This window comes from Zosterops lateralis, assembly GCF_965231275.1.
Source record: "Zosterops lateralis genome assembly, chromosome: 1".
NCBI lineage: Eukaryota > Metazoa > Chordata > Aves > Passeriformes > Zosteropidae > Zosterops > Zosterops lateralis.
Window position 1 is genome coordinate 87034274 of NC_139762.1, and position 27737 is coordinate 87062010.

At 39.4% G+C, this 27737-nt stretch overlaps 1 protein-coding gene across 3 annotated transcripts in view; it reads right to left on the reverse strand.

The window, feature by feature from the left end:
• EPB41L4B (erythrocyte membrane protein band 4.1 like 4B) overlaps nt 1-27737 on the reverse strand; it is a gene marked incomplete at its 5' end in the record, with an annotated part of 164744 nt that overhangs the window by 69341 nt on the left and 67666 nt on the right. The window contains 11 exons of one of the 3 annotated variants that reach the window (XM_083860081.1): nt 14803-14913; nt 17058-17137; nt 18133-18166; nt 18649-18679; nt 20723-20832; nt 20936-21105; nt 21278-21347; nt 21583-21671; nt 22224-22311; nt 22908-23028; nt 27342-27394. In XM_083860081.1, coding sequence (XP_083716207.1) covers nt 14803-14913; nt 17058-17137; nt 18133-18166; nt 18649-18679; nt 20723-20832; nt 20936-21105; nt 21278-21347; nt 21583-21671; nt 22224-22311; nt 22908-23028; nt 27342-27394 — 957 coding nt within the window. Of the gene's footprint in view, nt 1-12659; nt 14070-14802; nt 14914-17057; nt 17138-18132; nt 18167-18648; nt 18680-20722; nt 20833-20935; nt 21106-21277; nt 21348-21582; nt 21672-22223; nt 22312-22907; nt 23029-27341; nt 27395-27737 lie in introns of those variants that run through there. The other 2 variants (XM_083860083.1, XM_083860082.1) reach the window with 2 other exon arrangements.

A 27737-nucleotide genomic window follows, 5' to 3' on the forward strand; every position in this document is an offset into this window, starting at 1 on the left:
ATTGACATTTTAACTCATCATCTCTGAGAGGTGACAAATGACACTGCTGCTTTTCTTCATTAACTTTAACTGATGCTGTTTAAGTTTATTGTTTGAAATTATGATGACTTTCTAGAAATGATATTTTCTCTCCATTCCAGCAACCAAAGAAGATTGAAGTAATTCTACATAGATATTGCAAATGACTTGAATGTGTGTTCTTCAGAGGAGTGGTTAAAATTTTTGTAAGGTTTTAACTTATTCTATAGTAGTGCATCAGACACTAGTTTCAGTAAATCAATTCATTTCAACAGAAGATGAATCCCCTGCCTATTTGAAATATGCTAAAGAAATTATATCTTCAACTGCATGGGTTTTCAGTTTGCTTTTATTAATAACAGCAGCCGAAAACCTGACAACATGAAATGAAGGCAAACCGAATAATTAAAGGAACAATGAATAAATTATACCTAAGATACTTGCTACATATGTTCTCTGAAGATTACTTTGTGATTCAAAGCAAAATTAACCAGTCATCTGCAAATAAGCACATCTGTATCATTTCCAAAGTTATACTGAAATACACAGCTTGGTACATCATTAATAGCTACTGTCTTTCTTGGTAACAACTTCAGACAACATGAGGTTTCTGACTGGGTTCTAATTGAATCATGCTTTTATGCTGGTTACTTTTTGAAAGCAGAAGGCAGAGAGGGGAATGTCATATATATTAATCTTGGCAGGTTCCTGGCATGAGGCAACCACTGCCAACAAAGGCCCTTCTGATGCCTTTTTTGCTTTAAGGAAACAATACAAATAGGTGTCTGATCCACAGGGGACAGCTTTTGTGAGCTCAGATAATCCAGGTCTGGTCTGTCTTTTCAAACTGCACTATATCTTCACTGCTATAATCAAATCAGCAAGTGTTTACAGGGGGGAAGTGGTACAGCCTAATGAGATTTCACACTAATTGTGGCAGCTGTCCTGTACTTTCCCTTCAAGGGCCTTGGATTGGTGTGACATTTTTTGACTGAGAGGATAGGTGATTTTGGTCACATGGTTAAACTCTGCTGGGAAATAAGTTTGAGGCTGGCAGCTCATCTTTTTTTTTTTCCCATCTGATTCAATTTTTTTTCAAGAGACAAACCCCTATGTGTTGGGAGTTTCATTTCACCCACTAGCAGGCTGGTTTAGCAGATTTTCAAATGGTCTTTTCAAAATGAATCACACCAAATCCTTACACTGACTCCTCATACTGCTGCGGGCCCAAGGTATCTTCCATGCTGAAATGAAAAGGAGCTGAGCAACTGAACAAGCCAACTGAATTGACTTCTGGCATGAGGGCAAGCATGGACCAAATTCTCTAGAGATCTTTCTTGATTGTCCAGGGAGGAGAGTAACACGTAAAATGTAAAATGCAGGGAGACCTTTACATCAAAGAAGTACAGAGCTATCCCAGCAAAGCTGATGCTCAACTATGCACTGAAATCCTTGAGGACTCAGGTCACAGAGCTCCAGACGGGGTGTCACTACCCAGGCAGCACACTCTGATGTGAAATCCCATGTTCAAACTGCCAGCCCATGCAAAAGCTGCACTCTTCCAGGGCTGACAGCAACTGACAGGTGTCAAGGCAAACTCATCTTAGGGTCAGCCAACTCTTGCACTTCTGTGCATATGAGGTTGTGCATTTGCACAGATACCCTTACTACCAAGGAGTTATTAAACAATCAGAAACAACAGGCCTTGCAGCAGCCCCAGAGCCTGCAAACTAGAAAAGCTGACAGCACCCAAACAAAAATATCGTAAATAATACAAATCCCTTTTCTGTGTACTCTCTCATATATATTTTAGGGGCATATTAGGTATCTACTATAGCTTCTACAAGGTGACATCATTATTATTTTATCATATGTTTTTCATTTTTCTGTTCTTCCACTGTCTTAAATATAGAGGCTTGACACTTTTCCATTCAATGCATCCTTTTGTGGCTAACTTTGCTTTCTATTGCTTGCTATCTGGTTTACCTGAATAGAAAACATGCTCATGTATCCTTCCCAATCTATGGGTGTAAATAAATCGCTACTTTCAGTGAACCAATTTTTTGACCATATTCTAAAGTGTTCATACTTCTGACCTCCAGGAATTCACACTTGCTCCCCAGACACCAAGTAATGTTCTCAGACTATGTGCATTATGTGGACAGGCAGTAGTTTTCATCCTTTCCCATGCACCAGCCTTCTGGCCATCTTATTATGCCAATATCACACCTCGATTTACTTTTTAAACATCAATTGGCTGCCCTGCAGGTTTCCTCTCTCTCTACTGTTATTTACCCATGTGGCCTTCTCAACAAGCTCCAGCTGTTTCCTATACAGACAGCTCCTGTCCTTCAAGGAAAATGAGGCAGGGCCCTACAGGCAAGTGTGCAAAGAGAGCAAACATTTCTTTCTTCTTTGTCCCTCATTCAGGAAAAAGCACTCCTGAGGATTCAGTTTCTGGAGGCTGAACCTTTCAAAAACGCCAGTCAGTGTTCACAAGGTTAGTACTGCCTTTACCCTCAAATTCACATTAGTTACTTCCTTCTGACCAAAAAGGCAGCACATTGAGGAACAAGGCAAATAACACCTATCTACTAATTTCATTTTCTATTTTACAATTTTCATTTACATTATTAGTCCTCTGTCTCAGTTTTATGCTCCTCACACTTTATCCAAAAAGCTATTTTCAGTTGACATTCTTAGATTTCATGTCCTCCAGTCACCTACTGCTTTACTGAACTATGTAGTGTACAATTTACACACACACAACACTGTTAAGAGGACACAGGAAAATGGCGAGAAGAAAAGTTTTTGAAAGCCTTGAAAACCAAAGTACATGAGCCTGTGTTACCTTAACTGAACCTCCAACACCTTCACTAGCAGAGACTCCATGACCCTCCTGTGCAATCAATTTCAGTGTCTCAGCATGTCTACACTTATTTCTTTGTTTATTCTGTCTCCTTTACTGCAATTTAAGCCACTATTTTATCTCCCATCCATCACAGACACAGTGAGGTTATTTCTTGCTACAGAAGCCTGTGTTTTTGAAAATGGCCCTTTACATCTCCACATAGTATCTGAAGAGCTCTGAATTCCTCAGTTGCCCCTCACAGGTCGCATATTCCCTACAGTTCTGAGACATCTTGCCATCCCTGTCCACCCACCTTCCCCCTGGTCTGCTTCCAACACGTGGTGCTAACAACTGGACACCCCATTCCAGGTGAGGCCTTGCAAACACATTTCAAAGAGGAAGGGTTGCTTCCCATGTCCTACGGGATCTACTCCTGTTTATACACTGGAACATGACATTTTTCTATATAGCCTGGGATTGTTGATCCACATTTAGCTGGTGATCCTCAAGAACATCAGATCCTTTCCTAAACTGCCAAAGTTCCCAGCCCCACAACCTCAGCTGTGACACATTACTCCTACCTAACAGCATTAAAATTCCTCCTGAGCTGTGTCCTAATCTTTCTGATGTACTGAGATCAATACCTGATCAGGACTTTTCTCTCATCAATGACAGGTCCGCTATGCAAGGACTCCCATTTTGGTGTAATCCGTGTGTGACAAGGGGTTTTTTAAAAAACATAACTGCCTTTCCATGCCATCCTCCCAGCTGCCATCCTCAGCCTCCTATACAACATAACTGTGTAGCCTTGCAGAAACATCTTCCACCGTGTGACCCAGAGCAGGCTTACTCCTGCACCCTGCCCATGTCCCTCTTTCCCCACTCTTCTTCTAGGCATCTTCCACCTGTCTGAAGTTACACTAAGAGAGCAAATAGAGGGGCTTTCTTCTCTCCTCACCATGGGGAGGCTGGAGGGCGATAATAGCAGAAAGCAGGCTCAAACTATCATGCCTTGTGGATGACTCTAAGAGTTCAGACCTTCCCTACTATAGCTGAACAGTGGCTTAAAAAAATCCCAGGCTTGTAGGTCTGGTTGTGATAAGTAACCTTCAACAATCACCACATCCACCTCTATTTGCTTTGATCATTCTTCCTGCACCAAACCACTGCAAATTTTCAGTATTTAAAAAACCTCGAACTTTCCACGATCATCTTCAGAACCACTCTCAATCTTCCCCCATCTTTAGCTCAGAGCAAGCCTGGTGGTGATTTGCACAGGTTTTGGCAGCAAAAATTCACACTGCTGGTGCTGTACTGAATGTGCTGGGAGATGTATCACCCATTGCTGTATCATTACAATACCTTCTCCAACATCAAAATGGGCTTTAGATGTGCCCCCAAATGGCAGCCAGGGGAAGTGTTGCAGTGCCTGTTAATATTTATGTGTATTAATGAAAGCGGCCATTGCATTTGAAACTTCAGTGTGGCAGCCCAGGTTAGGAGACTTAACAGCTATGCTAAGCCAAGCATTCAGTTTTGTATCTCCCTTTACTGGGAGGAAGGAGGGTTGACTCTGGGTTAATTCCCTGCCTATGCTTGAAAAGCAGTTAAAAAAAAAAAAAAAACAAAACCAACAAATGAACCAAAATGAACTTTTAGCTAAACTTTAATCATATTTAGAATCTTACATATCACTTGCTTCACTAAAGCATGGCAAGTGGCAAGAGAGAGAAGGAATTTTGCATTCTCTGAAAATGTCCCTGTGGAGAGGAAAGAAGAGGAACTGAGGCGATAGGAAGAAGGCAGTACATGTGAATATCACTTAATGGCCAGGGCTATTGGACTGAAGCAAAAGACTTGACCCAGCATTACATGAGAAGGGAACATAGACCACAACAGGATGAGTGCAATAATGAGAGGGTAAACTTTCATTTTGCAGCCAAAGACTGGGACATAAAAAACAATGAGTATTCCTAATAAAGGAAAACTGGGATCACTAAAACAAAACCTATGTTTGTTTGTTTTTCCTGCACGTTGTAATCAAGATCTCTTTGCTGGCCAGAACTGGCTTCCTGAGCTGTGTGAAATGTAACTAAAGCTAGCAGTGCAGCTACACCTCCATGCACTGCTCTGACACCAGGACATCACAGCTGGCCCATTTGCTTCCTTCAGGGAAGGCATGGAAAATTGTGTTCCTTCCTTTCCCTGCTGCCAGGGATGGTCCAGAGTCCCCATCAACTCCTAGGGACATCTTAAAAAGCAGAGCAGGCAGCCAGCAGCCTTCTCCCAGACAACCTTGAAATTAAAGAGAAAATTGTAATAGGGAAAAATATATTAATAAATGGTGACGGAAGCCTGCTGTAGGATACAAGATGCTGAACTAAGTTTTGAAGCAAGACTAATCTGGAATTCTCCACAAGAAGAATAAAGCCTGCAGGAAAGCATGCTCTAATAAAATACCAAGGAACAAATCTTGACTCGGTAACGACATTGTCCTCATAGATTTCACCTTATCTGCATAAAGATCATTAAAAAAAGACTGTCTTGCAAAACTGTCATGCAAAAATATCCCCACTGGGGAACTAAGCTTGCTTTTCTTCATTTACAAATGCTTTTAATTAACACTAACAATAGCTAATGATATTTAATCACCTGTCAAAAAAAAAAAAAAAATTCATTGTCCCAGATGTCCTTGTAGATGAGAAAAATCTGAAAAGCAGACATAAAATTTTTTAAGACCAACAAGATCCTTCCTCAAGTCTGCTGCCTTCCCCTTTCAGACAGAGGCAATGTATTCTTGTCTTTAGGAAATAAAACAACTTGGGGTGTCTAATCCAAGTAAGCTAGCTCAGATTAAAACACGAGCAAAGCCAAACAAGGAACTGTGGCCTCTGAAGTAGCCTGCAGCTGATCTCAGATTGCTAGCCATGGTGCAGCTTTTCCCACCACTTAACTCATTAAACAACTCAGGTCCTGTGAGCTAAGCACACCCCTGTCTCATCTCTACTGTGCTCAGTATCACATTGCTGCCAAAGGATGCAGAGAGAAGCAGGCACAGGCCTGAGGCTTAGCTAAGAGAGGAGAACACAAGAAATCACAGGTCGCGACAGAAGTTGCTGGACATAAAAGATTGAAGGCAGAAGCAGCTAGAAATGCTATAGAGCATGCCCAGAAGGATTGCTGGAATTCACAGGTACTTATGGTAGGGATACATGAGCAATGACCAAACATCACAGGGCTCTGAAGGGGAAGTACCAGATCTTTTGGGTGAGAACAACCTGGAAAGGCCAGCACAGTCTAGAAAACTGTATCAGTAACTCTATGTAAGGTCCAAAGTACTGTGGTAGCCTTGGGATACTTGAGTATGGACTTAGAAAAACTAGGAGCAATGCAAGGAAAAAGCAGGGGTAACCATGGGGAGACAAGAGAAAGGAAATTCATGTGCAGGATGAATTTAATTTAGGATGCACAAGAGAAAGGTGAGAAAGCAAGCAAGCTCCTGGTCAGTCAGCTTGGCTGGTCAAGCTCTGATCACCACAGTCCAGGGCATCTTCTCAACTGCAGTCCTGTTTTCTGTGGAGGTGTATGCATTGAGGATGGAGCTCTCTGTGCTGCCCCACATTTGTGAGTGCAGTTTGCATATGCAGGTGCTGCTCAAGGTGCTGCCCTTCACCTCCTCTGCTCCTCAGCAAGGCTGGCTGAGTGGGTGCTTGGTGAGCATTCACATCTCTGGAATGAATGTTCACCATCTCATCCCGGGCTGTGAAGCCAGTAACTACAGCAGCCTTGCATCTAGCAGATTAGAAAAGTGTAATCCCTTTAGCCTTGAAGCCAATCCACTGGATTTGGCTTCCCTTAACAATATGCTCCCATCTTAAAAAATCTCCTTTCTGTCTCCGTCCCTTACTAAGCTGAAATTCCTTGGGAAAAAAAACTTGTTTTAAAAGAAATTAACCAAACTGTGTCATTTTCATGCTTCTAAATGATTCTGAATTCTGCTAATGCTTTACAAAAAATATGCTGTCTTGTGAATTTTCAGTAATTTGCCCTAACTTTAAAGTCCAGTGTGAACACAACCTACTCCATTGCCACACAAGTGACTTCTTTTTAGGTATAGATTTTTGCCCTTTTTAAAAGACAGTATTAACAGGTAAAAGTAGTACAAAATCAATCACTCAGCACAGCAAGGCGCCTCTTAATTACATACTTGCAACCTCTGCCCTATCTCTGGGCAGGTTCTCACTTCAATACTTGGGCAGCTCATCTAACTTACGGGAGGAAACTGTTCATTTTACCTTTAAAGCCATTTTCACAGGTTTTTCTTTTAAGTCAGAAATTGAGAATGAGACACATTAAATGCAACCATTGAAAGTGAAAATGAGTAATAACAAACAAAGGCCTCCTGGGTTCAAAATTTTGATACAGAAGCAGCATCCAATTTTACATTCATGTTCCTTAAATTTTTGCTTCAAATCAGCCTTGCTACTGATTCAGAGAGCCCCAGGTACTGAAGACACAGATGCTGAAATCACAAAGGTCCCTTGCCGCTTTCATTCTTCTGCCCCATTCTCAGAGTTTCCAGCAGAATCCACTGCTTTTCATTTTCTAGTTCCTTTCTTTTACACATAACGCTGTAAAACTCTGCTTCTCTTAAACCCTCTACTTGAGCTTTTTGTTTGCCTGACCCATTTTTTCCTGAGCTCTTCCTTCCTGTTTGACTCCTATATTCCTACTGACGAGGAAGACTGGTCTCGGAGGCACCGTGATGCCGCCTGCCAGCAAGGCCTTCATATTCAGGGCCTTGGCCCCTGGAGATGAAAAGAAACAGCCACTCTGTCATCTGTTTAGGTAGAGATCATTACTATGCAATTACACAATTCAGGGAGCACTGGAGATTCATTAATGATTTGTATTTCTACTTCTCTAAGGAAGACAAAATTGCAGGAATTGGTAATGGCAGGTACTGTGATTATAACTCCAGCACAGAGTGTTATGGGTTTAGCGAGGAAAAAGTAACTTATAAATAATTAGCTTCTTATCCGGAGTTTAATTGCATTAGATCAGTACTTCCTACTTCTAATTAGGTGTGGCTAATTCTTTCATTTTTGTTGTGGCTCAGAAAGTAGATGTTTTTCATTGCCTCAGTTAAGAAAAAAAAAAATAGTGTTTTTTCTAATCCATCAACATAAGACATTGGTAAGCCAGGAAGTAGAGGTTTTCCAAACTGTTCCTGTATGAAACATCTGTTCCTGTGTAAACCAAAACATGATCTCTCGTTCAATGAGCTGCAGATTTTGCTGTTTGATAAAGGTCAGACTATTAGTGTTACGAAAGGAAAAGGAAGAGAAAAGGGAAGAGGAAAAGAAAGATGAAAATGGAAGAGAAAAAAAGCCCAAGCACATTACAAATATAGTACATTCATAGTGAAAATATTATTGTGGCAATTTGAAAGCAGAACCCTAGAAGCACTTCCACTGGTTCCCATAGCCACAGCTCAACATTTATCTTAATTTTAAATTGGCAGATTCCTCAGTTCTGAGAGGGCGTGATGATTAAGGCAGTCATCATGAATGCCTCTTCTGCTAATGAGAAGCTAGATTTCTTCTGAAGAGATACAGGCAAGAGAGCATAGAAGATAAGGTGCCACCGAACCCCAAGGAGTATCCCATAGTCATTAGAAAGCTGTTATGCAAAAAAAACACAAACCAGTGAAGTAACATTGGGTTAGGCTGGCGGAACTTCTTATCGCCACCAATCTGTGTGCCAAGTCTGCCAAGATTCTAACTGAAGGCAAAAAAATCATCATTAGAAAAGCTGGATGGAAGATAAAGTTGGTTTTTTTAAATCTCTTCTTCCTGTTCAAAACTGAAAGTATATTACATGCATAAATTTAAAACAATATGCAAGTTATTACAGACATGCTTGTGCTTTCTGTAGCAAGATACTCATATCTGCAGGGGACAGCCCACAGGGGGGCTTGACACGTGAACTTCACAATTAAATTCAGATTAATACTCATGAAATCAGCTCTGTGAAAGTAAGTTGTTTTGCTTTAAAGTACACTCATGAAATAGTCATTAGTAAGTGCTTGAGAACAGCATTTACTCTGCAGCTTTATTACTGGAGATGATTCATATCAATGGAAGAACTCCAACTGAATTATCTGTTGGGGATTTTTTTTGGTTTTTTCTTTGTTTGTTGTGGTTTCTTTTGGTGATCCAGTGGCAATAAGGGCAACAGCACATAACACTGAGGAAGGGAAACTCTTTGGCCAGTCACTTCAAGGTACAACAGTAGGTAGAAAAGAAGGAAAGCCGAACAATGTCTTCATGATCACCACACACTGCTTTGCCATGTACTGCAGGAGGTAGACAGAAAAGTGTGGCCCACCTCACTACATGTTTTTCTGATCTGATTTGACTAGGACTATTATTTTTCCAAAAGCTGCATCCTTCTATGTGCCTGCTGAGGAAGGAGGGCTGATTTTCCTGCAGGCTCTTTGACACTAAAACTTGGGAGCAGCATAAGGACACTGTGATATTTTCCAAGCGTTTGCAGTTCAACTGTAATGTAGGAAAAAAACCCTCTATTTATTCTGAAACAGTTCAAAATCTCCATCCTCAACAATGTAGTAAAAGTTTGGTTAGGGTGCAGAGTGTTAGTTCAAGCTGGATCTCAAGGTTTCATGGCTAGCACATGAAATTTCTGTCTTAACAGAAGAAGCCAGGGTCCTGATGGATCAGTGCCCTTTCAAAGCACAACACACAGAGTCTGAGGTCAATTAAAAAAAATACATTTCCTAATTTATGTCCATTAATGCTGGTCTGTAGCAGCTCTGGCACCAGCAGTCGCTTTTGCTGCCATTAGCAATGCTGCAATGACAGCATTACCTCTAGAAGTCTTTTTTCCTTGGTTCTCTGTTGTAGAGTAATAGGAAAACCTCTCATTGCCAACAGTCTTTCCACAGATCTGGAGTGTCAGGTTTGATGGATGTGCATCAAAACTTCTCTCCACTGAGGCAGGTAGAAGAAGCCTGCTTGATATACAAACCGGAAAGATTTCTCCTCTGCAAAGAGATGACTGCAGTGCTGAACTGTCTTCTCTCTGAGAGAGCTCCATCTCGCGAACATTGATGCCTGAGAAGCAGGTGATATACTCCATTTCATTTTCCCCCTGCTGCCTTTGATGTTCCCCAGCTCATTCCTCACCGGCACTTTAAGTTCCATTTTCAAAATTACTTGCAAACTCCAACACTCTTTCTCTTGCAGGCTGAAGAGACATCTTCTGCAATGCTCATCCAGAAGAATAGAAAATCACATTTTATATCACTGGGCCATAATATATGTTTTGTTGCCATCCACAATGTGAGAAAACATCCTCCTTTTGGTCAGTTTACAAGTTCAATGGGTTCAATGATAACAGGGTTCAGAAAGATTTAATTCTTTCCTTTAAGTATGACAACCCCTGACTGCCAGCTTTAGAAATGCATTATAAAACCTGATCCCTTTGTTCACTTTGCCTGTGACTCACTTTGACTAGAGAAAAAATAGCTGAAAATGAAAGTTTGAAGAAAAAGCCCACACTAAAACAATATATTCAAAGTGACAACACTTTCAGTATTGTATTTCAGGTATCATATTTCAGTATTCAATATTAGTCATTAGTTTGCATGCCAGGTCCTGGCTGGGGCTGAAAAGCAACGCATTTCAGATGGTGTTAGAGATGTGGTGTCACAGTGTCACCAGCTTTTCAATTCTCCCAGCAGTTCCTGGGGGAGAGGACATGGGATTACAGTTATTATAAGGCAAAGGTAATCCCCCCTGTAAATCCATATACACAGAGTATAGAGCCAGGCCTGAGCCCTGCTAGGGAAGACCTAGTTTCCAGCTTTATTAAGTGCAGGAGGAAAGTGTGCAGAGAGATGATCAAAAGATACCCTCAGCCAGGTTGTAGCAATTAATAGCACATGGAAGAAGCGATTCCATGTTGGACTGTAGATCAGCGTAATTTCTCCAATGCCTATAGCTATACCAGACTTCCCCTCTACCCCTCCCACCAAGCTGATGCAAGGAGAGTGTTTATCACCTGTAATCAGATTACAGAAGTTTCTAAGTGTATGCTGGACTTGTAAAAAGAAGCTTTCAGACAACAAACACACTTCAGAACAGGGTGGAGAAAGTTTGTACATGCAGTTCAGTGGGTACCCTTGAGAACACGTTTCATTTGGATTAAGGTGTTACCGCCTTTAAGAAATTTTCAAGGCTTTTTTAAAAAAACTAACTTCCCTGTGTATATTTAGAACACATTTAAAATGTGTTGACTTAGAATGACTGTGTAATATGCCCTTTGGTAAAAACTGTACAGCATTTCCTTATGAGGAACTCCTAGGTAAAGTAATTCAGTCATTCAGTGTACAAACACTCACATACCAGGGCCATCAAGTTCCTATATTGAGTTTGTGCCTATAAACTACCAGAAGATGCCTGTTGCGGCACAAATTTAAGATGTAGCATTGATTTACTTTGACAGAGCTTTCCCAATATTCTAAATAAAAATTGCTGCTGCGTTTAACAACAGACTTGACTAAACATTTTCCACTTTTCTTCTCTCCCCCCTCTCTACATGTGATCTGCTTTCAGCTGCAGTGTTTTGTGTTGCTTCAAACAAAAAACCGTAATCCTAACATCACAAGACTTGTATTGTTTAAAACAAACCATTGTGAGTTAAGACTGTGCCTAATTTTAGGAAAAAAACCCACCAATGTGTTTTTTAATATTAAAGCAACTTTTTTATACTACCCTTTTCAGACAGACACCACCCACATCCATCTTTGGTCAGGTGCTGTAAGCTGCACAAGTGAGAGCAGTACTGGGGTCAGAGAAGAAAAAGGCAGATATGCTCCCTTTTCTCAACTACATCCTAGCCCATTTGCTACAGGAAGCCAGCTATGTCTAGAGGAAGGACAGATCTCTTCTTACCCAGCTCCTTGCTCCATGACTTGGCTGGTTCAGATTTCTGCAGACAGCAGGGAGGATGAGGGCTGAACAAGTGAAAAGGGAGTGCAGAAAGTGTGGGCTCCTTCTCCAGAGAAGCAGAATGACAAGTGCTTCCCTCAAGGCGACACAAACAAACTGCAGAACACACAAGGCCCACAGGTTCTGCACCAGTGTGCCTGAGGCTGTTAAACACTTACAGGATCAGCTGGGCTTTGTGCTGTCTTTTCTTACAGTCTGTCAGGGAATGGATCCCTCCTTCAGTGCACATTCAGCAACAAACCAAACCACACGTAACAACACAGGATGAGGTGGAACACTGGCAACAAACTACATGGAAGCTGACAAAGTTATATGACAAGAATGATACTGTATTATGAATGTAGGTGTGTAAATAACAAAGCATCATTACCCCACACTTTAAGGTGAGTATTCAAAAAACCATCCTCCATAGTGCATTCAGAGTAGCAGCTAAACTAGACGTTTGTTCCATTGGCTCCAACGAAGTTTCTCTTTCTTCCTTTCTTAAATAAAATGCTGCTGAAATAGAGGAAGACTAGTCTGGGGAAACCAAAGTCAGCCTCTGTGATTACACACCTCAGGCTTACTCTGGCATTTTCACATCTCAGTGCACAATTGCTCTATTGTTTTCCCATCTCTACAGATTGTACTGGAAATATTGATCCAGCACAGCATAAGGAACTACAGGGGAAATTAGGTACAAGCATATCTGACCACCCTCCCCAAAAAGCTTTCAAAAATAAATAATGCATCATAACCAGATCAACAAGGTTGACATTTTTTATTTGTACTTAGCACATACAGGAAAGATCAAAACAAATAATAAAAGATAGCATTTGTAAACAAATGTATTTCACAAAAAGTTATAAACTATCAAATTTGCTCTGAAAAAATTCTTTATAGCCATTTATAAATGTGTATTTATCAAAATCAAGTTAAAAACTACTTCATTTTGAAAACATCCCAAATGAAGATTCATTCATTCCAACAACTTCAGAGACCACAGATGTAAGGCCTAACTAAAACAAATGCACAAGTGAAGATGGCACTGTGATTTTTGGTTTAAAGATAACAAAATGAGTCTGCAAGTGATCAAAATACCAGCCAGCCCAATTCAAAGTCCTAGGTCTGTAAAATATACATTCAACTTCACAAATGTCTAACTTTAAAAAAATAAGAGCTATTCCACTGGAATGTCCTTACTTAAGGTACTGATTATATGTTGTGTTTTTGAACTCAGTCAGAGAAAAGTTATCAGTAGGTAGCTTCATGTAATAAGAAAATTCACTTCCATAATCACATTAAAAATAAGACGACAGCAGCACCCTTTTAGCAAGGATTAATTTCTAACATTCTTGCCTTTATAGCAGCAGGTATGGTTTTGGGGAATGCTATCAATATAATCAGTCAGTTTAAAAAAAAAAAAGTACTCTGTGGAATTTATTAGTGTTTTTTCCCTATACTTGTTTTCAAAGTCAGGTAAGCACCTGTATTTTCTTCTTTAGAACACAAAAATTAGAAATAAATGACATCCAAACCTAGGACTGCCTCAGTAGGCTCCCTTTGTTGGTGACCCAAAAACCAATTTGATTGCTAGTATGAATTCTGTTTTTTCCTCCCTCCAATCTCCTATTTGCATGCCAACTAAAAAACAAGGTTCTCAAACTTCATCTATTTATTTGACTCAGAAGAAACAAGATAATAAAAATAATTAAGGCACAAGTGTCTGATCTTCAACAGCAGGCAGAGGGTCACATATTTGAAACTAGGGTAGAATGAAAATCCCCAGCAATATTTCTGGTCTCGGGGCACTGAAAATTCTTACCAGAATTCAAAAAAGGTTTTTCAAGATTTTTGTTTTTTAACAAAGATATGGAAAACACTTTTCCCAAGAATGTCCACGAACACTAAACAAGGATGGATGTACATACAAAGACGCACACTTTATGCACAATACACTTTGAACATACTGCAGACAGACAAGACCATGGAATGCAATGATGTCTAAGATGGCAGGTGAAATGAAGATGGCTCTTTTTCAGAGAGTCGTCATGAGTTTATCTTGGTACACCATGCTTTGGACTCCTCCTAAATTCTTCTGGTTCTGTTCCTGGATATACCGTAAATTGCTGTCCTCTCCACTTGTGAGGGGTTTCCAATAGGGCCTGTCATCATGATAGGGTGGCCTGTACCATTTGCACAGTTATTGGTTAGTGAAGAATGGAAGTCAACTTAAGAGCGCTACACAGTAACATGAGCTCATCCCGCAAGTGCTAAGCATGCACATGGAGCTACAGCACAGGAAGGAAATGGGGACAGACCTATAGGTCTGATGCTGAAGCTGCTGAAGCAACTGGGAATCTTTTAGCTGATTTCAAAAGGCTTTCAATCAGAGCTCAATCATTAAAAACCCTTACTGTCTGCAATGCTACAGACAAGCGTAGTGCATCAACACTGAAATTCTAACAGGGTGGTGGGGAAGGAGGCTACAGTAAAACTAAATTTGTAAAACAAACAAGTAAAAAAAAAAAAACATGCAAAATGCTGAGCCCATGAAAGTACATCCTTAAAGTGCAAAGGGTTAAGAAAGGCAATCCTATTATGAATGAAAATTGCTCTTCTGTAGTTGTTGCCATTCCTTTGGCAGGGTGCAGCTAACTAACACTAAAGCAGCCTGTAATTTACAGAGTTGCATTTTCTTAAGAACACCCCAGTCTACAGATAGTACAGGTAATTCTCTAAGACTTGCAAAAGTACTACAAGGAAAAATCCTTTTCCTTACTTGTTCATTAATTATTGCTGCTTAGAGATACTAACTTCAACCATTCCTAGTATCCCCTGAATCATTGCAGCGGAGTGGGGAATAAATAAAACAACAATTTTGAACACTATGTAGGAAACCACAACATTTAACATTACCTTATTACCAAATTGAAGCTGCAATTATTATATATACGGAAGAAATTCTTTTCTGTGAGGGTGTTGAGGCACTGAAACAGGTTGCACAGAGAAGCTGTGGATGCTCCATCCCTGGAAGTGTTCAAAGCCAGGTTGGATGGGGCTTTGGGCCACCTGCTCTAGTGGAAGGTGTCCCTGGCCATGGCAGGGGGTTGGAACCAGATGATCTTTAAAGTCTCTTCCAACCCAAGACATTCTATGATTCTGGTAAGTTTTTTTATTAGCAGAAACACAGGCAAGGTTTAGATTTTACCTTCTTTTAAAATATATATATATATATATATATATATATATTCTAAAGTTATATAATGACAGCTGTTAATTGGATTTTTTTTTCAGAAGGTTAAAAATTAAGCTAACTGCAAACAATTCCACTGAAAGAATCTGCAAACAATTTCAGTGAAAGAATTTTACTAAGAAAACTAAAACCCAATTCCACATACTATTTCACAAATTATTCAACAAAAGCTCCATATATAACACATATTACACAGGACATTTCATTTCAGCCTATGCCCATTCCAGACTTTCATGCCCAGCAGAAAGAATTTTATGCATCTGTAATTGTTATCTCAAGTTCACAGTCGAATGGAATAAGCTTTTTCAAATCAAGCTATCCAAGACCTTAAATGTCCAATTCTTTCACTTTGACTCCAAGTTAGAATAACTTGAAATTCCCACTTTTACCGCACATTTAAATGCTTCTGCCTTACTGGGACAAAAATTCTGAGCAACTTTTTTCACCAAGCTTCTATGACTGAGCCTTTAAGTTTGGGTTGGTTTTTTTTTTAGCCTTACAACCCTTGCTATAAAAAAGCCATTGTTCATTTTTCACTGACCTTAGTCTTTGCCCAGGCAGTGGAGGGGCTGAAGGGGGAGGTTGTCTACACATACTACAATACATTATTGTGCTTATTTCAATATCACTCTGCTCCAAGGTGAACTATCTGGCTTTAAAATGTCACAGACTGGTATTGTAAGTGATGAAATCTTCAGAAAATTTTTAGCAAAAACCTCAAATGATTTATAAAATCATTAGGCTCTCTTGGCAACCACTCTTTCATAATGTGAAATTGTACATTTTAAAGTGCTCATAATAAACTGGATAAAGAAACCCTAAAACCAGGAAGACTCCTGAGCCTGAAATACAGGCAAAGTTCATTACACAACTTGAAGTCTCCTGCTTCTAACATAAATTGAGTATCTGCTTTACTGCTGTGTGCTAGAAATTTTGAGATGACAATGCCTGTCTGCTTCTCTGCCTAGTATTTCTAATAATGTATTTGCCTTTTTTCTGCATTCTCAGACTCAAACTAACACCAAATTGTCTTTTCATTCATTTTAAGCTCAGCCTCATCCCTAGAGCCTGCCCACACTAAAACCAAAGTCTACCTATTGTGATGTGAGAAATATTAGATAAGGAGAAGCAAAGATTAGAGTATTGGTATTTTTCACTGAAGACAATAATTATTTGACTAAAAAAATGAGTCACCTAAAAAGGTTACTTTTTATTAGGATAAAAAAAGTGGCTGGTTTTTATCATGTGTACACATATAGACACATATCCACCAGCCAGGTGCACGCCCTCATCGTGCATTCCACCAAGTGGGTTTTAATTGAACTGAATTTATTCCAAAATTTCTTTTCACTCCATGTCTCTCATCACTAGCTACAAACTAAAATGTATGCGAGAAGACAGCACAACAGCACATGCAAGAGTATTTTTGTGAAACAGTTCTCAAAAACTCAGTGCTATAATTTTTCTCATTATCTGTGAAGTTCTTGATAAATTGTTGCATGTACTTAGCATTTTTCCATACACATTTCTGTAAAAGAGGAAAACAATGGTCCACTGCAAGAATACAATTCTTAATACCTTAACTTTACACTAAAATGAGTTTCTTGTCTGCCTTAGGAAATTAAATGCAAACAAATACTGATCAATTTGCAATTAAGCTGCAAAGCACCTCCCCATCCAACATATTCCCTACAGGAGTCACTAACATTCTATTTTGAATTAGAAATCAACTAGAAAAAAAGTCATATTCCAAAGCAAAACTTAGAAGTTATTTAATACTGTATCTATAGCCCATACTTCTAACTTCTATTTGCTTTTCATGTGCAGAGAACTGCCCAATACAGCCACCAAAGCTTCATATTGAGTAACATAAAGAAAGAAGCAATCATATTTTTTTCCCAAAGGCAAGATTTCTTACCTTACATTCATCACAGGTGTGTGTGGATGCCAGTGTGGCTGAGCAGGATGTATATTAGGATGTATATTAGGATACTGTGGCTGCAAATGGAAACATTGAACCTGGTTAATGAAATTATATAAAAGCTCCCTATTAACTTTTATTCTCCTGGGGTCATGAGGAATACGTTCCTGGCGAACTCTACAAACCCTCATGCTTCAGACCTTCTCCCACATCACTGAGCACATACATGAAGCCTCTTGGTGATGAGTCTGCTCATTAGGACACACTCATGGGAATGGGCAAAGAAAATTGCCCTCCTGTTTGACAGACAACCTGGTACATCTAGTGCTTCTCATAGAAAGTACATCAAAAAAGTGTCAACTTGGATCAAAGGTGGAGGAATAAGAAAGGTTACTGTTATAAGAACAGGCTTCAGAAGGCCACCTATCTTTGGTGACAGCACTTCCCTCTCATATCCACAAGGTCTTGAAGAGAAACAGTAGAATAAAATCGCTGGGGAGAGTTTTAATAAAAAGTGTTAAGACTAAGTTCTCATGCACATACAGAATTTGGAAGCTTGCTTTTTTTCAGTACCCACTGACTGTCAGTAGCACAGATGAAAACCAGGTAATGTTTTCCCTGGAGTATATATATAAAAAAACCCCAACAAGCCTTTGACCGGCAACTCTGTAAGTGTTGTGATGAGGGAGGTAATTGCAACTTTGAAATTGTCACAATCATCCACTCTGAGATGCTGCTCTAGACAAAAGCTTGCTCATAGAGCAGTCTCCTGGGGCCCATCATACTCACAGTCCCAAAGGCTTTAACTTTCACAGAAAGGAACGGGAAGGAAAAGAAGATGGCAAATGGAGTGTACTCAGCTTGCAGAGCATCCAAGAACATGGGAGAAAAAGAGTCCCTCCACCTTCTCCTTAACTCCAATGCAGTGCTATTTATTTCTGACACATCAGAAAATCTCACCCCAGAGTAAGGAAAGGGGAGCAAAATATCTGTACAAATTATAAAGAGCAAAAATATTTACCACAAAATATGAAAATGACAACATTTTCCTCTGTAACTGGTATGGTCTTACCTGGTAGTTATGGACTTCAGGAGTATTTTTAGCACTAAAAGAGAAAAAAAATGTTTTTATGTAATCAATACATCTACATCATAGTGTCTTTTAGTTCAGGGAAGTATGACAGAGAAGTAAAATTCAGATTCTTAAGGACATCATTATTTTATTCAAGACATACCCCATAGCAGTTAACATGTGAAAGAGGGGTGTAATTTTTTTTTTTCTTTGCTTTATGTTTAAAAAACATGAACAAATTATGCTTGATAAGCTAGCATAAGAGCAATGAGCAAAAAAGAAGTATATTTTACTTTAGTCTAATTTAATATAAAAAAAAATTTAAAAAATAGATTAAACAATGAAAGCAGGCAGTCCCCAAGAAGAAACTGGGGATGCATAATGAGACAGGCCAAAGCAATTCATCCCACACCAGAGAATCTGTTTCTACAAATCCCAGTGCAGCTATTTTCTTCAGAATCCTTTTAGCCCAAGAACAGTAACTGAGAGGGAGAGAGAACTTAGGCAGTCACTTACCACAGTTGTGCTGCTTTCACAGGATTGTTCGCTTAAAAAGAAATAAACACAAATCTTAAGACATGTGAAATATCAGTCATTTTGTGGTTCCTGTTGTTGGGCTGTTACACTATGGCTAAAGTGAATCCTCATACAGACATATTTGCACAGAAGTGTCTGAATTTCAAGTGTAGCCCTGTGCTTTCTAGCAATCCTGTGTGACATAAAGTATGAGGCAGGCACAAATCTCCCTCTGGTCCTGCAAGAGTGAAAGCCCTTTAGAGATGACAGCAGGCAAGCATATTCTTCCCAAATGCCACAAAAGGACTTTGGGCAGAGTAAGTTCTGCACAACCAGACCATGTTTTTTCTCACCTTACCATGTACCATATCAATACCCTCACATCCCTTGGAAATCAGAAACTACCCCTTGCAGAAATTTTCACTATTTTATAGAAACCAGAGTTTTCACAAAGCGGGTAATGGCCTGTGTCTTACTCAGGGAGAAGTGGTAGCCAAAACAGCCCATGAGCTGGGAATCCTGGGAGACACTGAGTAATCTCAAGCAACAAGGTCTTGGCCTGTGCTTTGGACAGGCTGGAAAGAATGGTGAAGGTGGCAGCTGAGTTACTGGGATGTATAATCTCTTTTTCATTACTGTGTGTGTTTCAACAGAACTGAAAAACTTCTCAGTGATAAAGTGAAAATCCAACTGACTGGCAAATGCAGGAGGTTCATGACACACTGCAGAAGTCTCAAAAGCAACAGAGCTAAGAGAAAATCCAACCCTTGTGGGTTGCATTTAGGTACAGGTCTTAATGGTCAAAAGATGCATGAAAGGTAATAACCTACAGGGAGTTTTAGCATTAACTTAACAAACGTGGTGCTGAGATCTCTAGAAGGAGATCACCTGGCTTTGAAAGAAGTTCTGACTAGCTGCAATGGACAGAGAATATAACTAAGCATAAGCCACGCTTTCTCTCTTCTCCCTCTGTCTCACAGACTTAAGTACAGAAGCACTGAGACTCAAAGCACAACCTGCAGGTCTGTCAGATCCTGTTATGGCAAGAAAAAAAATTAAAGAATTCATTCTTCTACTTATAAAATAACCCACACTATATAGTTGACTCTCATGTCTCACATAACAGAATCTCACAGATTTATTGTATTTGCACTTTAAAAAAACTCCTTCGATGTACTAAGGAAGGAAGCAGGGGAAAGAGTTATAGTCTCTAGAGAGCCTGCATGCTTGTTACCCTTTCTACCCCCACTGTAAATGAGACTTAAAAATGTCCCCATAATACCATGAGGGCTGTTCATGGAACTGTGGTTTATATTCTGGGAATGCAAACGAGTGCAAAGACATTCTAAGGGAATGTCATTTCACCCTGCTCTGTACAGCAGCCTTGCTCTGTACAGCAACTATACCTGCAGGCACAAGTAATACAGAATTTGGAGTGGGTTATCTTGCAGTGCTCCTTCCTAGGCTTTTCTACATGGAACAAAAAGCTGAAGTTTTTACGGACAAATTACAAAACCACAAAGGAAATCAATTCCTTGTCATTCCATTTAAATTCAGCTCATCCCAATTCCCAGGGCAAGCTAGTCAAGGTTGGAGTCTGGATAGGTGAATAACATGTCACTACAATCAGGAAAGCCACAACAACTGCATAATGAGACTGCTCAATAACCCTAAAATTGTCTGGCTAGATAAGCAAGTCAGTGAGGCTTTTGGACACTGCTCCACCCCAAATGATACAAGCAACTCTTCAAAAAAACATTACATACTTTTCCCTTAGTGGGTTTTCTTTTGCAACTTTTCTTTCCTCCTCAACAGAACAACAAAAGAAACCACAGGTACCTCCTCCAGAGATGGGGGTGGAAGAATTAATTGTAGATAGAGATTAAAAACAGAAGATGGAAACAATGAACTCTGGTGAAAAAAATCCCCATGCACATTCTGATTTTTTAGGTGATCTGACGTATTTTTCTTTTTATAATGTGGTGCAGATGTCATGATTGCAATGCAACGTTTATAGGATTTAATGGGGCATGTGCATGACTGTTTGAGTGAACAGATGTGTGAGAACACTCACCCTTATAAGTGGAATGCCTCCGAGAAGGGTATCTCTTGCTGGGCCTTCTTTCAAATGTACTAGTTCTGCGTAATCTCGTCCCATGTGTTGCTTGATATTCCGTCCTCCCACTTAAAATACAGAAATGAACAAAGTAAACTACTGCCTTCTGCGGGCAGCTGTACCTGCTCCTTTGGATAAAGACAAATATATTGCTGTTACTTCACTAAATACCTGAATCTGAAGCGTGATCCCAGCCTTATGAAGTCGGATCTACTAGATTTACTATTTGCTGGAGCTCGCAATCTGAAGAAAGCATGGTGTTCCACCGCACATTTCCACAAATGTTTGCACGTTTTGGCACTGTCTAACCGGAAAACAAATGTGTGCTCTTGCTCTCTGCCCTAAATGCAGAAACAAAAGCTTTGGAAGTTGGCATGCATGATATTAGTTATTGTCCTTGGTAGGAGAAACACAGCCTGGGCCAACAGTGTGCTGAGCCTCCCTTGTGTTCTTACCAGCCTGAGCACACACCACACTTTGTTGGATCAGGCCCAAGTAAGGGAAAGAAGTTACCTGTTCATCATCTTCTACAACCACGAGCGTTAGTTTGCTCTTTTTAAAGTCCATTTTTGTGATTTTAGGCCTAAGCACAAGGATCAAAAAGAACAGAATTAGAAGAATATTAAAAGAATTTTATTTCAACAACTAGTTCACATTTGAGAGTGGTACTTCTAACCAGGCCAATCTACCTTCAGATTTAACCTTCAGATTTTAAACTTTGTAGATCAAATTAAAAATTACAAAATACAGTCAAGATCCCATTATGCAAAGGATAAAGATTTCAGCATTTTAACAAAAAGGAATGTAACGCAAATTACCAAAAGAATAAGCCTATTTTGTTGGCTCCTTCAAAGATCAATATGCCTGTTGGTGTCAGTCCAAGAGCATATTCACAGCCATCTCTTCCCTGCAAACAAGTACAGAATAAATAATCAATCTGCTATGAGCAGTGTAAATCTTAAAACAGTAATATTGCAAAATCCATAGATCTTAAACTAAGCCATATTTTAGGTTGTCATATTTTTTTAACATTACAGAGCAGAAGAACATGCATCTGTATTGGGTGCAAAGTGGGATATTTTGGCAACAGGAGGCTGCAGGGTGCCCTTTGTGGGAGGAGGCTAGGTGCTGCTCAAAGTGACTCTGAGATCCATGGAACCACACCAACACTGTATCCATGGGAGCCCACACCTCACCTCACCTGTCTAAGAGCAGGCAATTCATGCCAGGGGGAGACACAAAAGGAAGAAACTGAGGGACATAGGAAAAGGCATGTGCAAAGGGGTACTGTGGGAGCACAGAGAAGCATCCTTGGGAGGAGTGCTGCAGGTGGGAATGACTTCTGAGGGACCACGGCCCACGGGACAACTCAGACCCTAACAAGGACACTCCTCAGGGACTGACCCACACCAGAGCAGAGACCTCACACTGATGAAATAAAACATCACATGGATCTTACCTTAACTACATGCATGTCTACACCATACATTTCTAGCCATTTAGCTTTGTTCAAGTAGCACAATTCAGCCTGCGCCGGGCTCTTTCCCCTATGAACATAAAATTCAAACTTCATGGTAAAAAATTTTTGTCTGCTTCAAATGCTTTCAAATTCATTCTCCCAACCCTTTTCTTTGTGTCCTCAGTCTTATTGACACTACATGGTATTTCAAGCTTAATTTATGTTTTTACCCTCTTTCCTCCAAATGTAAATAAAACAGATGACTGAAAATGCAAAAAGGTCTAAAATTGTCAACAAGGATGAAAGTTAGGTAAACAAAGCATTACTGAAATGCACCATATTTATTAACAAAAGACAGAAAAATGAATTTGCTACCAACCTGAACACAAAATTTATATTTGAATGAAAGAAAGAGAGAGTTATTTCCAAAATAAACAGGAAAAAGACTTGGCACGTTAAATTATTACAAAATAATCTAAAGAAAAAAAAACAATAAAAAATTAACTCATCCCACTAACCTTTCCTAAATTACCACACTTCTAGGGAAGGGGAGGACTCAAAGCCTTTCTACAATACTTCTCCACTCACAAACATAATCCCCATTTCATGCTTATTGAAAGGTTTTGACTTTGGAAGAGAAGAAAACCTGTTGCTAGTGACCCCACTGCCACACAGGTACTCTACCTGCACTCCTTCCATTTCTGAAAAATGTCAAATTCCATTGCTTCGGTCTGGTTTGGTGCAAACCTGAATTCAGACACGAGCTCTGGTGTGTGCTCAGGGTGCTCACACTCTCCCAACTCAGCTGAAATAAATCAATTGAGAAATTAAAAATATAAAGATCTTGGGACAACCAGAAACATTTAATTCCATTATCCCTCTAAAGACAAGGATAGTTTGCAAGTTCCTAAGCATGTTGCAGAATGCAGTTGTGTCAATGTTTTGAGTTAACACCCCATCCCCCCACTCCTGGCCCAGTAAATTCAAACCAGATTTAAAGTAGAAGTCAGATAAATGCATTTGCAAAAGCAGTGTAGGGTTGTGGTACAGAATTCTGACATTCAGGAATGTTATGACTGAACCAGCTCAACTAAAGCTGCTTTTCTGGATTTTAAAGCACTTATAGGAAATAAAGTTTCTATTAAAAAAAATCATCAATGCACCTTCTGTTTTAGAAGGGGTTACTTTGAAACTTCCTCTCATTGCATATTTTTCATTCCCTAACACTTCCCATTCTATTGCATGCTTTGTTATTTGTCCTGGTTTAGGACAAATTTAGGAGTTACGTTTCTGTTCATGTCAAAACACAAAGGGAAGACCTAGCCTCATGAAACCACTGATAAAGCTGTGTGTTTTTTTTTTTAAATCACAGTGGTGGTGCAATATTCAGATTAAGTAATTTTAAGGAAAAAATGCTGAAACATTAACATAATTAAGGTGTCACTTTCTACTTATATGCTTAGGCTCTGTTGTTTTCTTTTCTAGGAGCGGAACACTTTCCAACTCCACTGAGCTCAGCAGGAGATACAAGTGCTGAGCATTTCAGTGACTGACACCCTTAACTGCCTTGTGTCTGTGACAGCTTTGCTCCTGGAGCCTCTCAGCTGTACTAAGAGGCTGCAGTGTCACTGCCTCAGGATCATGTGGCAAACACCAGTGGAAAATACACTCTTCAGCAATACCCTGTGTCACCTGACATCTGATGTGATTCTCAACCAGGCCTTTGTCAGTCAGCATTTCTTAACTGTTTACTACTCTTACTACTACTACCAAAATAAAAATAAAAATAGCATAGAGGAAAAATAAATCCCTTGAAGAAAACAGTTTTATTCCTCAGGGCGCTTTTACACTTAACAGCTGCAAAAACTTTATTCACAGCCAGACTTCAAAAATACCTAGCAGGATCCATCAGTAGACAGGAAGTTAAATCCAAAATCCAATCTGTTGGCTGATAACACCTACTAGGTGGTTTTGAGAACTTGAGCTTTGCTGAAATATTTAGCAGTCCTGAGGATATTAAACAGATTGAGTTGATTGGTCTTCATTTTTGATTACTGTCTCACACACTTTTTTTTCTCTCAACAGTAATCTTCCATAGTGAGTTACAGTATCCTTATCTCTGTTAAAGAAAAGGACATATAGATATCTCAGCTCTGTGACTTTTTTATCAAAGCTGGAAGCTGATTTAACACATATTATTAAGAATTCCTGGCAGTCCAGTCTCCAGTATACAAGAGGGAGCCACAGCAAACACATTAGCAAGGAGGACTTCAAGGGGAGAGAAAAAGGTAAGGATCTGAAGTCTGATGTGTTGCCAACCATCTAGGAAAAACATAGGAGATTTCTCTATTACCTAACTGAGAGAGAAGGTGGGAGAGAGAGACAAGTGCTGTAAAGATGATGTGTAGGGATGAGAAGAATCATGAGCTTGTAGGACAGGAAATACACAGAGAAGCTAGGGCATTGGTATTAGGTAGGTGAAAAATATCACCCTTGTTTCTCCATAGCTGCACTCACTGCTTATTCACTTTCAGGTGAACAAACTATGTTATCTCTGATCTCTGAGAAATAGGTCTTCTAACTGTAAGAGTCAGTAAGAGACCTGCCAGCTTCCTGCACAGGGCTGGAGGGCAGAGGAAGAAGGGGCTGTCACAGACTCTCCATGAGGACGCTGTCGCTGCTGGGGTGAAACTGCACTCCCTCAATGCAGCACTAATATTTTGCAACACAAGGGCACAACAGAGGATCCATCTCTTCATTTGTATCTTCATGATGTGCTCTGGCATGGCCCTTTTCTGCTCTTTTTTTTTTTCTGCTCTTTTTTTAGGGGGGGTGGAAGGTGGAGCAGGTTTATATAACACATGTATATACATTATTTGTATTCTTCAAAAATAACTGGGGGAGACATTTTCAAAAAGGTATTTCCCAGAAAATTTTTGAAACTTAATATATTAAGTTAATATTGATATATTTATAAGTTAATATTAAATATATTGCTGATTCTTTTATTGGAGGGGGAAAAAAAGTTTGCAGTATCCCATCAAGATGTCTTATGGTTAGAACTGGAAGCTGGAGATGTGAGAAAATGTTTTCCTTTCCAATTTAATTAGCAGCTTCAAATTTGTATCTGGTTAAATGCTAAGACCATACAACACTAATGAGGCACTTAAAAACTAACTGTAACAGTGTGAACTCATGTTTGATGACAAAGTTTCCACAGATAATCCCTAAGTGAAGCATAATATTATGTATCTGCTTCATATGTTACCCCATACTACAAATCAATTTTACTTGCTACAGAATTTCCTTCATGGGACTGGCAATAAATCAACACTTTATGTTTGAAAGATAATTCACAGAAAAAAACAACCTTGGAAACTGCTATTGGAAACCAAGAATTACAATTACAGATAACTCCCTTGATAAAAAAAATACAAGTATGAAATTTAAAGCTTATCTGGGAAAAGACTTTTCCTTCAGCAGGCTCAGACTACAGATGCCTAAATAGCAATTTATACCTTTTTCCTCACTCTTAGGAAAAGCACACTAAGGAGCATCTTACAGAGAAAATGTAATCCCACTGAGGAGAGAATAATCGACATTTCTTTATACTTCTCTGTTTAATTATGTTTCCAATGTCAATAAAATGTAGCAAACTTTACACCAAAAATGCTTATTATTACATATGTCAGCAAAGAGAATGAATTAGTTGCAATAATTAAATAATTTTGGACAAGCTTATTGTAATGATGTCAAAATAGTGAAAAACTGAAACTGAAAAAAAAAAAAAAGACAGCAAGAAAGTATAAACGTGTGTTTCCACAGACAGCATCAAAGAGTATTAGTTTTGGTAGATAGCTGGACACATCATAAACATGATGGACAGCTATTGTATTGTATTTACACAGTAATCACAGGTGTCAGTTACTACCCAAAACGCTGAGGCATCAACTTATTATTCTTTGCTTGGTCCTCCTTGCTTGGACCAGAGGTGAGGTTACCGGAGTTTTTATCTGTGGAAATGCAAGGAACAAATCAAATTTGGGCTCCGCATTTCCTCCCCCTCAAAAGGACAAATGGAGTTTGCCTGCAGCAGTCCTTTGCACACCTGACAATCACAGTTGTGCAAACCAGTGCCCTGAAACAATCCACCGCCTTTAGATTTACACCTGTTGCTGCTTGGAACTGAACTCCCAGTTTTGCCTGTCAAGTCCCTCTCGAATCAGAGTTACTTCCACTGCTGTATCAAACTAAGTGCCTCTGCCCAAGCTCTCTGCATGCTGTGGCCCAACCACCAGTGAAACAGGAAGAGAATTTTTCATTTCAATTAATTTTGCTGCTGATATGCTTAGAATGGTCCAGCTCATTGTGCTTTCGTTTAGAAAAAAAATGAACTTGATTTGAGCTTCATTACAAAAATTTCTTCCCCATCTGCAAAACAAATTGCTCGAAATGGAACAAATATAACAAATATTTGTATTTACATGCTTGCAGCAACAAAAAAACCACATTGTCCTACACTAATGTAATGAAACCCAGGGTACTGGGAATTGCTTTTACGTAGTGAAATCCTTGCTCCTGCCACAGAAGTGATCTTAGTTCTTACTTTCCCATGTAATTCTCTCTTCTCTGGTACCTGCCACTCCCTCCCTCCTGCCCTATAACCATCTCCTGAGTCACCCACTGTGGACGCTTCCTCTCCCAGGCACTGTCAGGCAGCAGGAAGCCCAAATTCCACCTCCCACAAACTGTGTGAAGGGCCAGCTGGCTCTTCAGGCTCAAGTGGTAACACTTGTACACAACACCACAGCTTCTCCCTCAGTAGGGAGCTATTTTGGGTCCTTCTTCCCTGATCAGCCCCGGATTTCCATGAAACTTTTGTCTAGCCATGCTTTAGAGTCACCCTCCCCATAGCAAGTGTGCTGATACTGGCTAATCTAGTTCAGAAGTTCTGAATGGAGGCAAGTCAAGAAAGTAATCTCCACAAAATTCTTCTCCTTGGGTAAAAGAATGGCATTTATATATGATTAGTGAGAATGCATTAGTAACAAAGGAAAATAAACCAGTAGGTGAGTTTTTTAATAAATTAGGAAAAACCACTTTTAAAAGATTGCATACCTTGAAGACACAGAGCTGCTAGTTCAACAGCGGTTTCATATGGGCATTTCAGTCTTAAAAACAAAACAAAACATGAAACTATAAAAATCATGTCTCTTGTCAGTGAATTCCTCTTGCAATAAAGCTAAAAAGAAGCCTGATATAGAAACAAGAAACATTAACTTCCACAAACTATTATTTGCTATGAAACATCTACAATTAATTTTGTATATGATTATTTCCTACATTGGTACATTCTGATTAGCATTAAACATGATACACTTCACCATAAAACAAGTTTGAACAAACACAGAAAACACTAAATCAACTAAGGAACCACTTTCAATTTAACACTGTATTTTAGAATATATGAGTTTGAGGATTTTTGTTTCTCTAATTAAAAAAAAAATAGTGCAG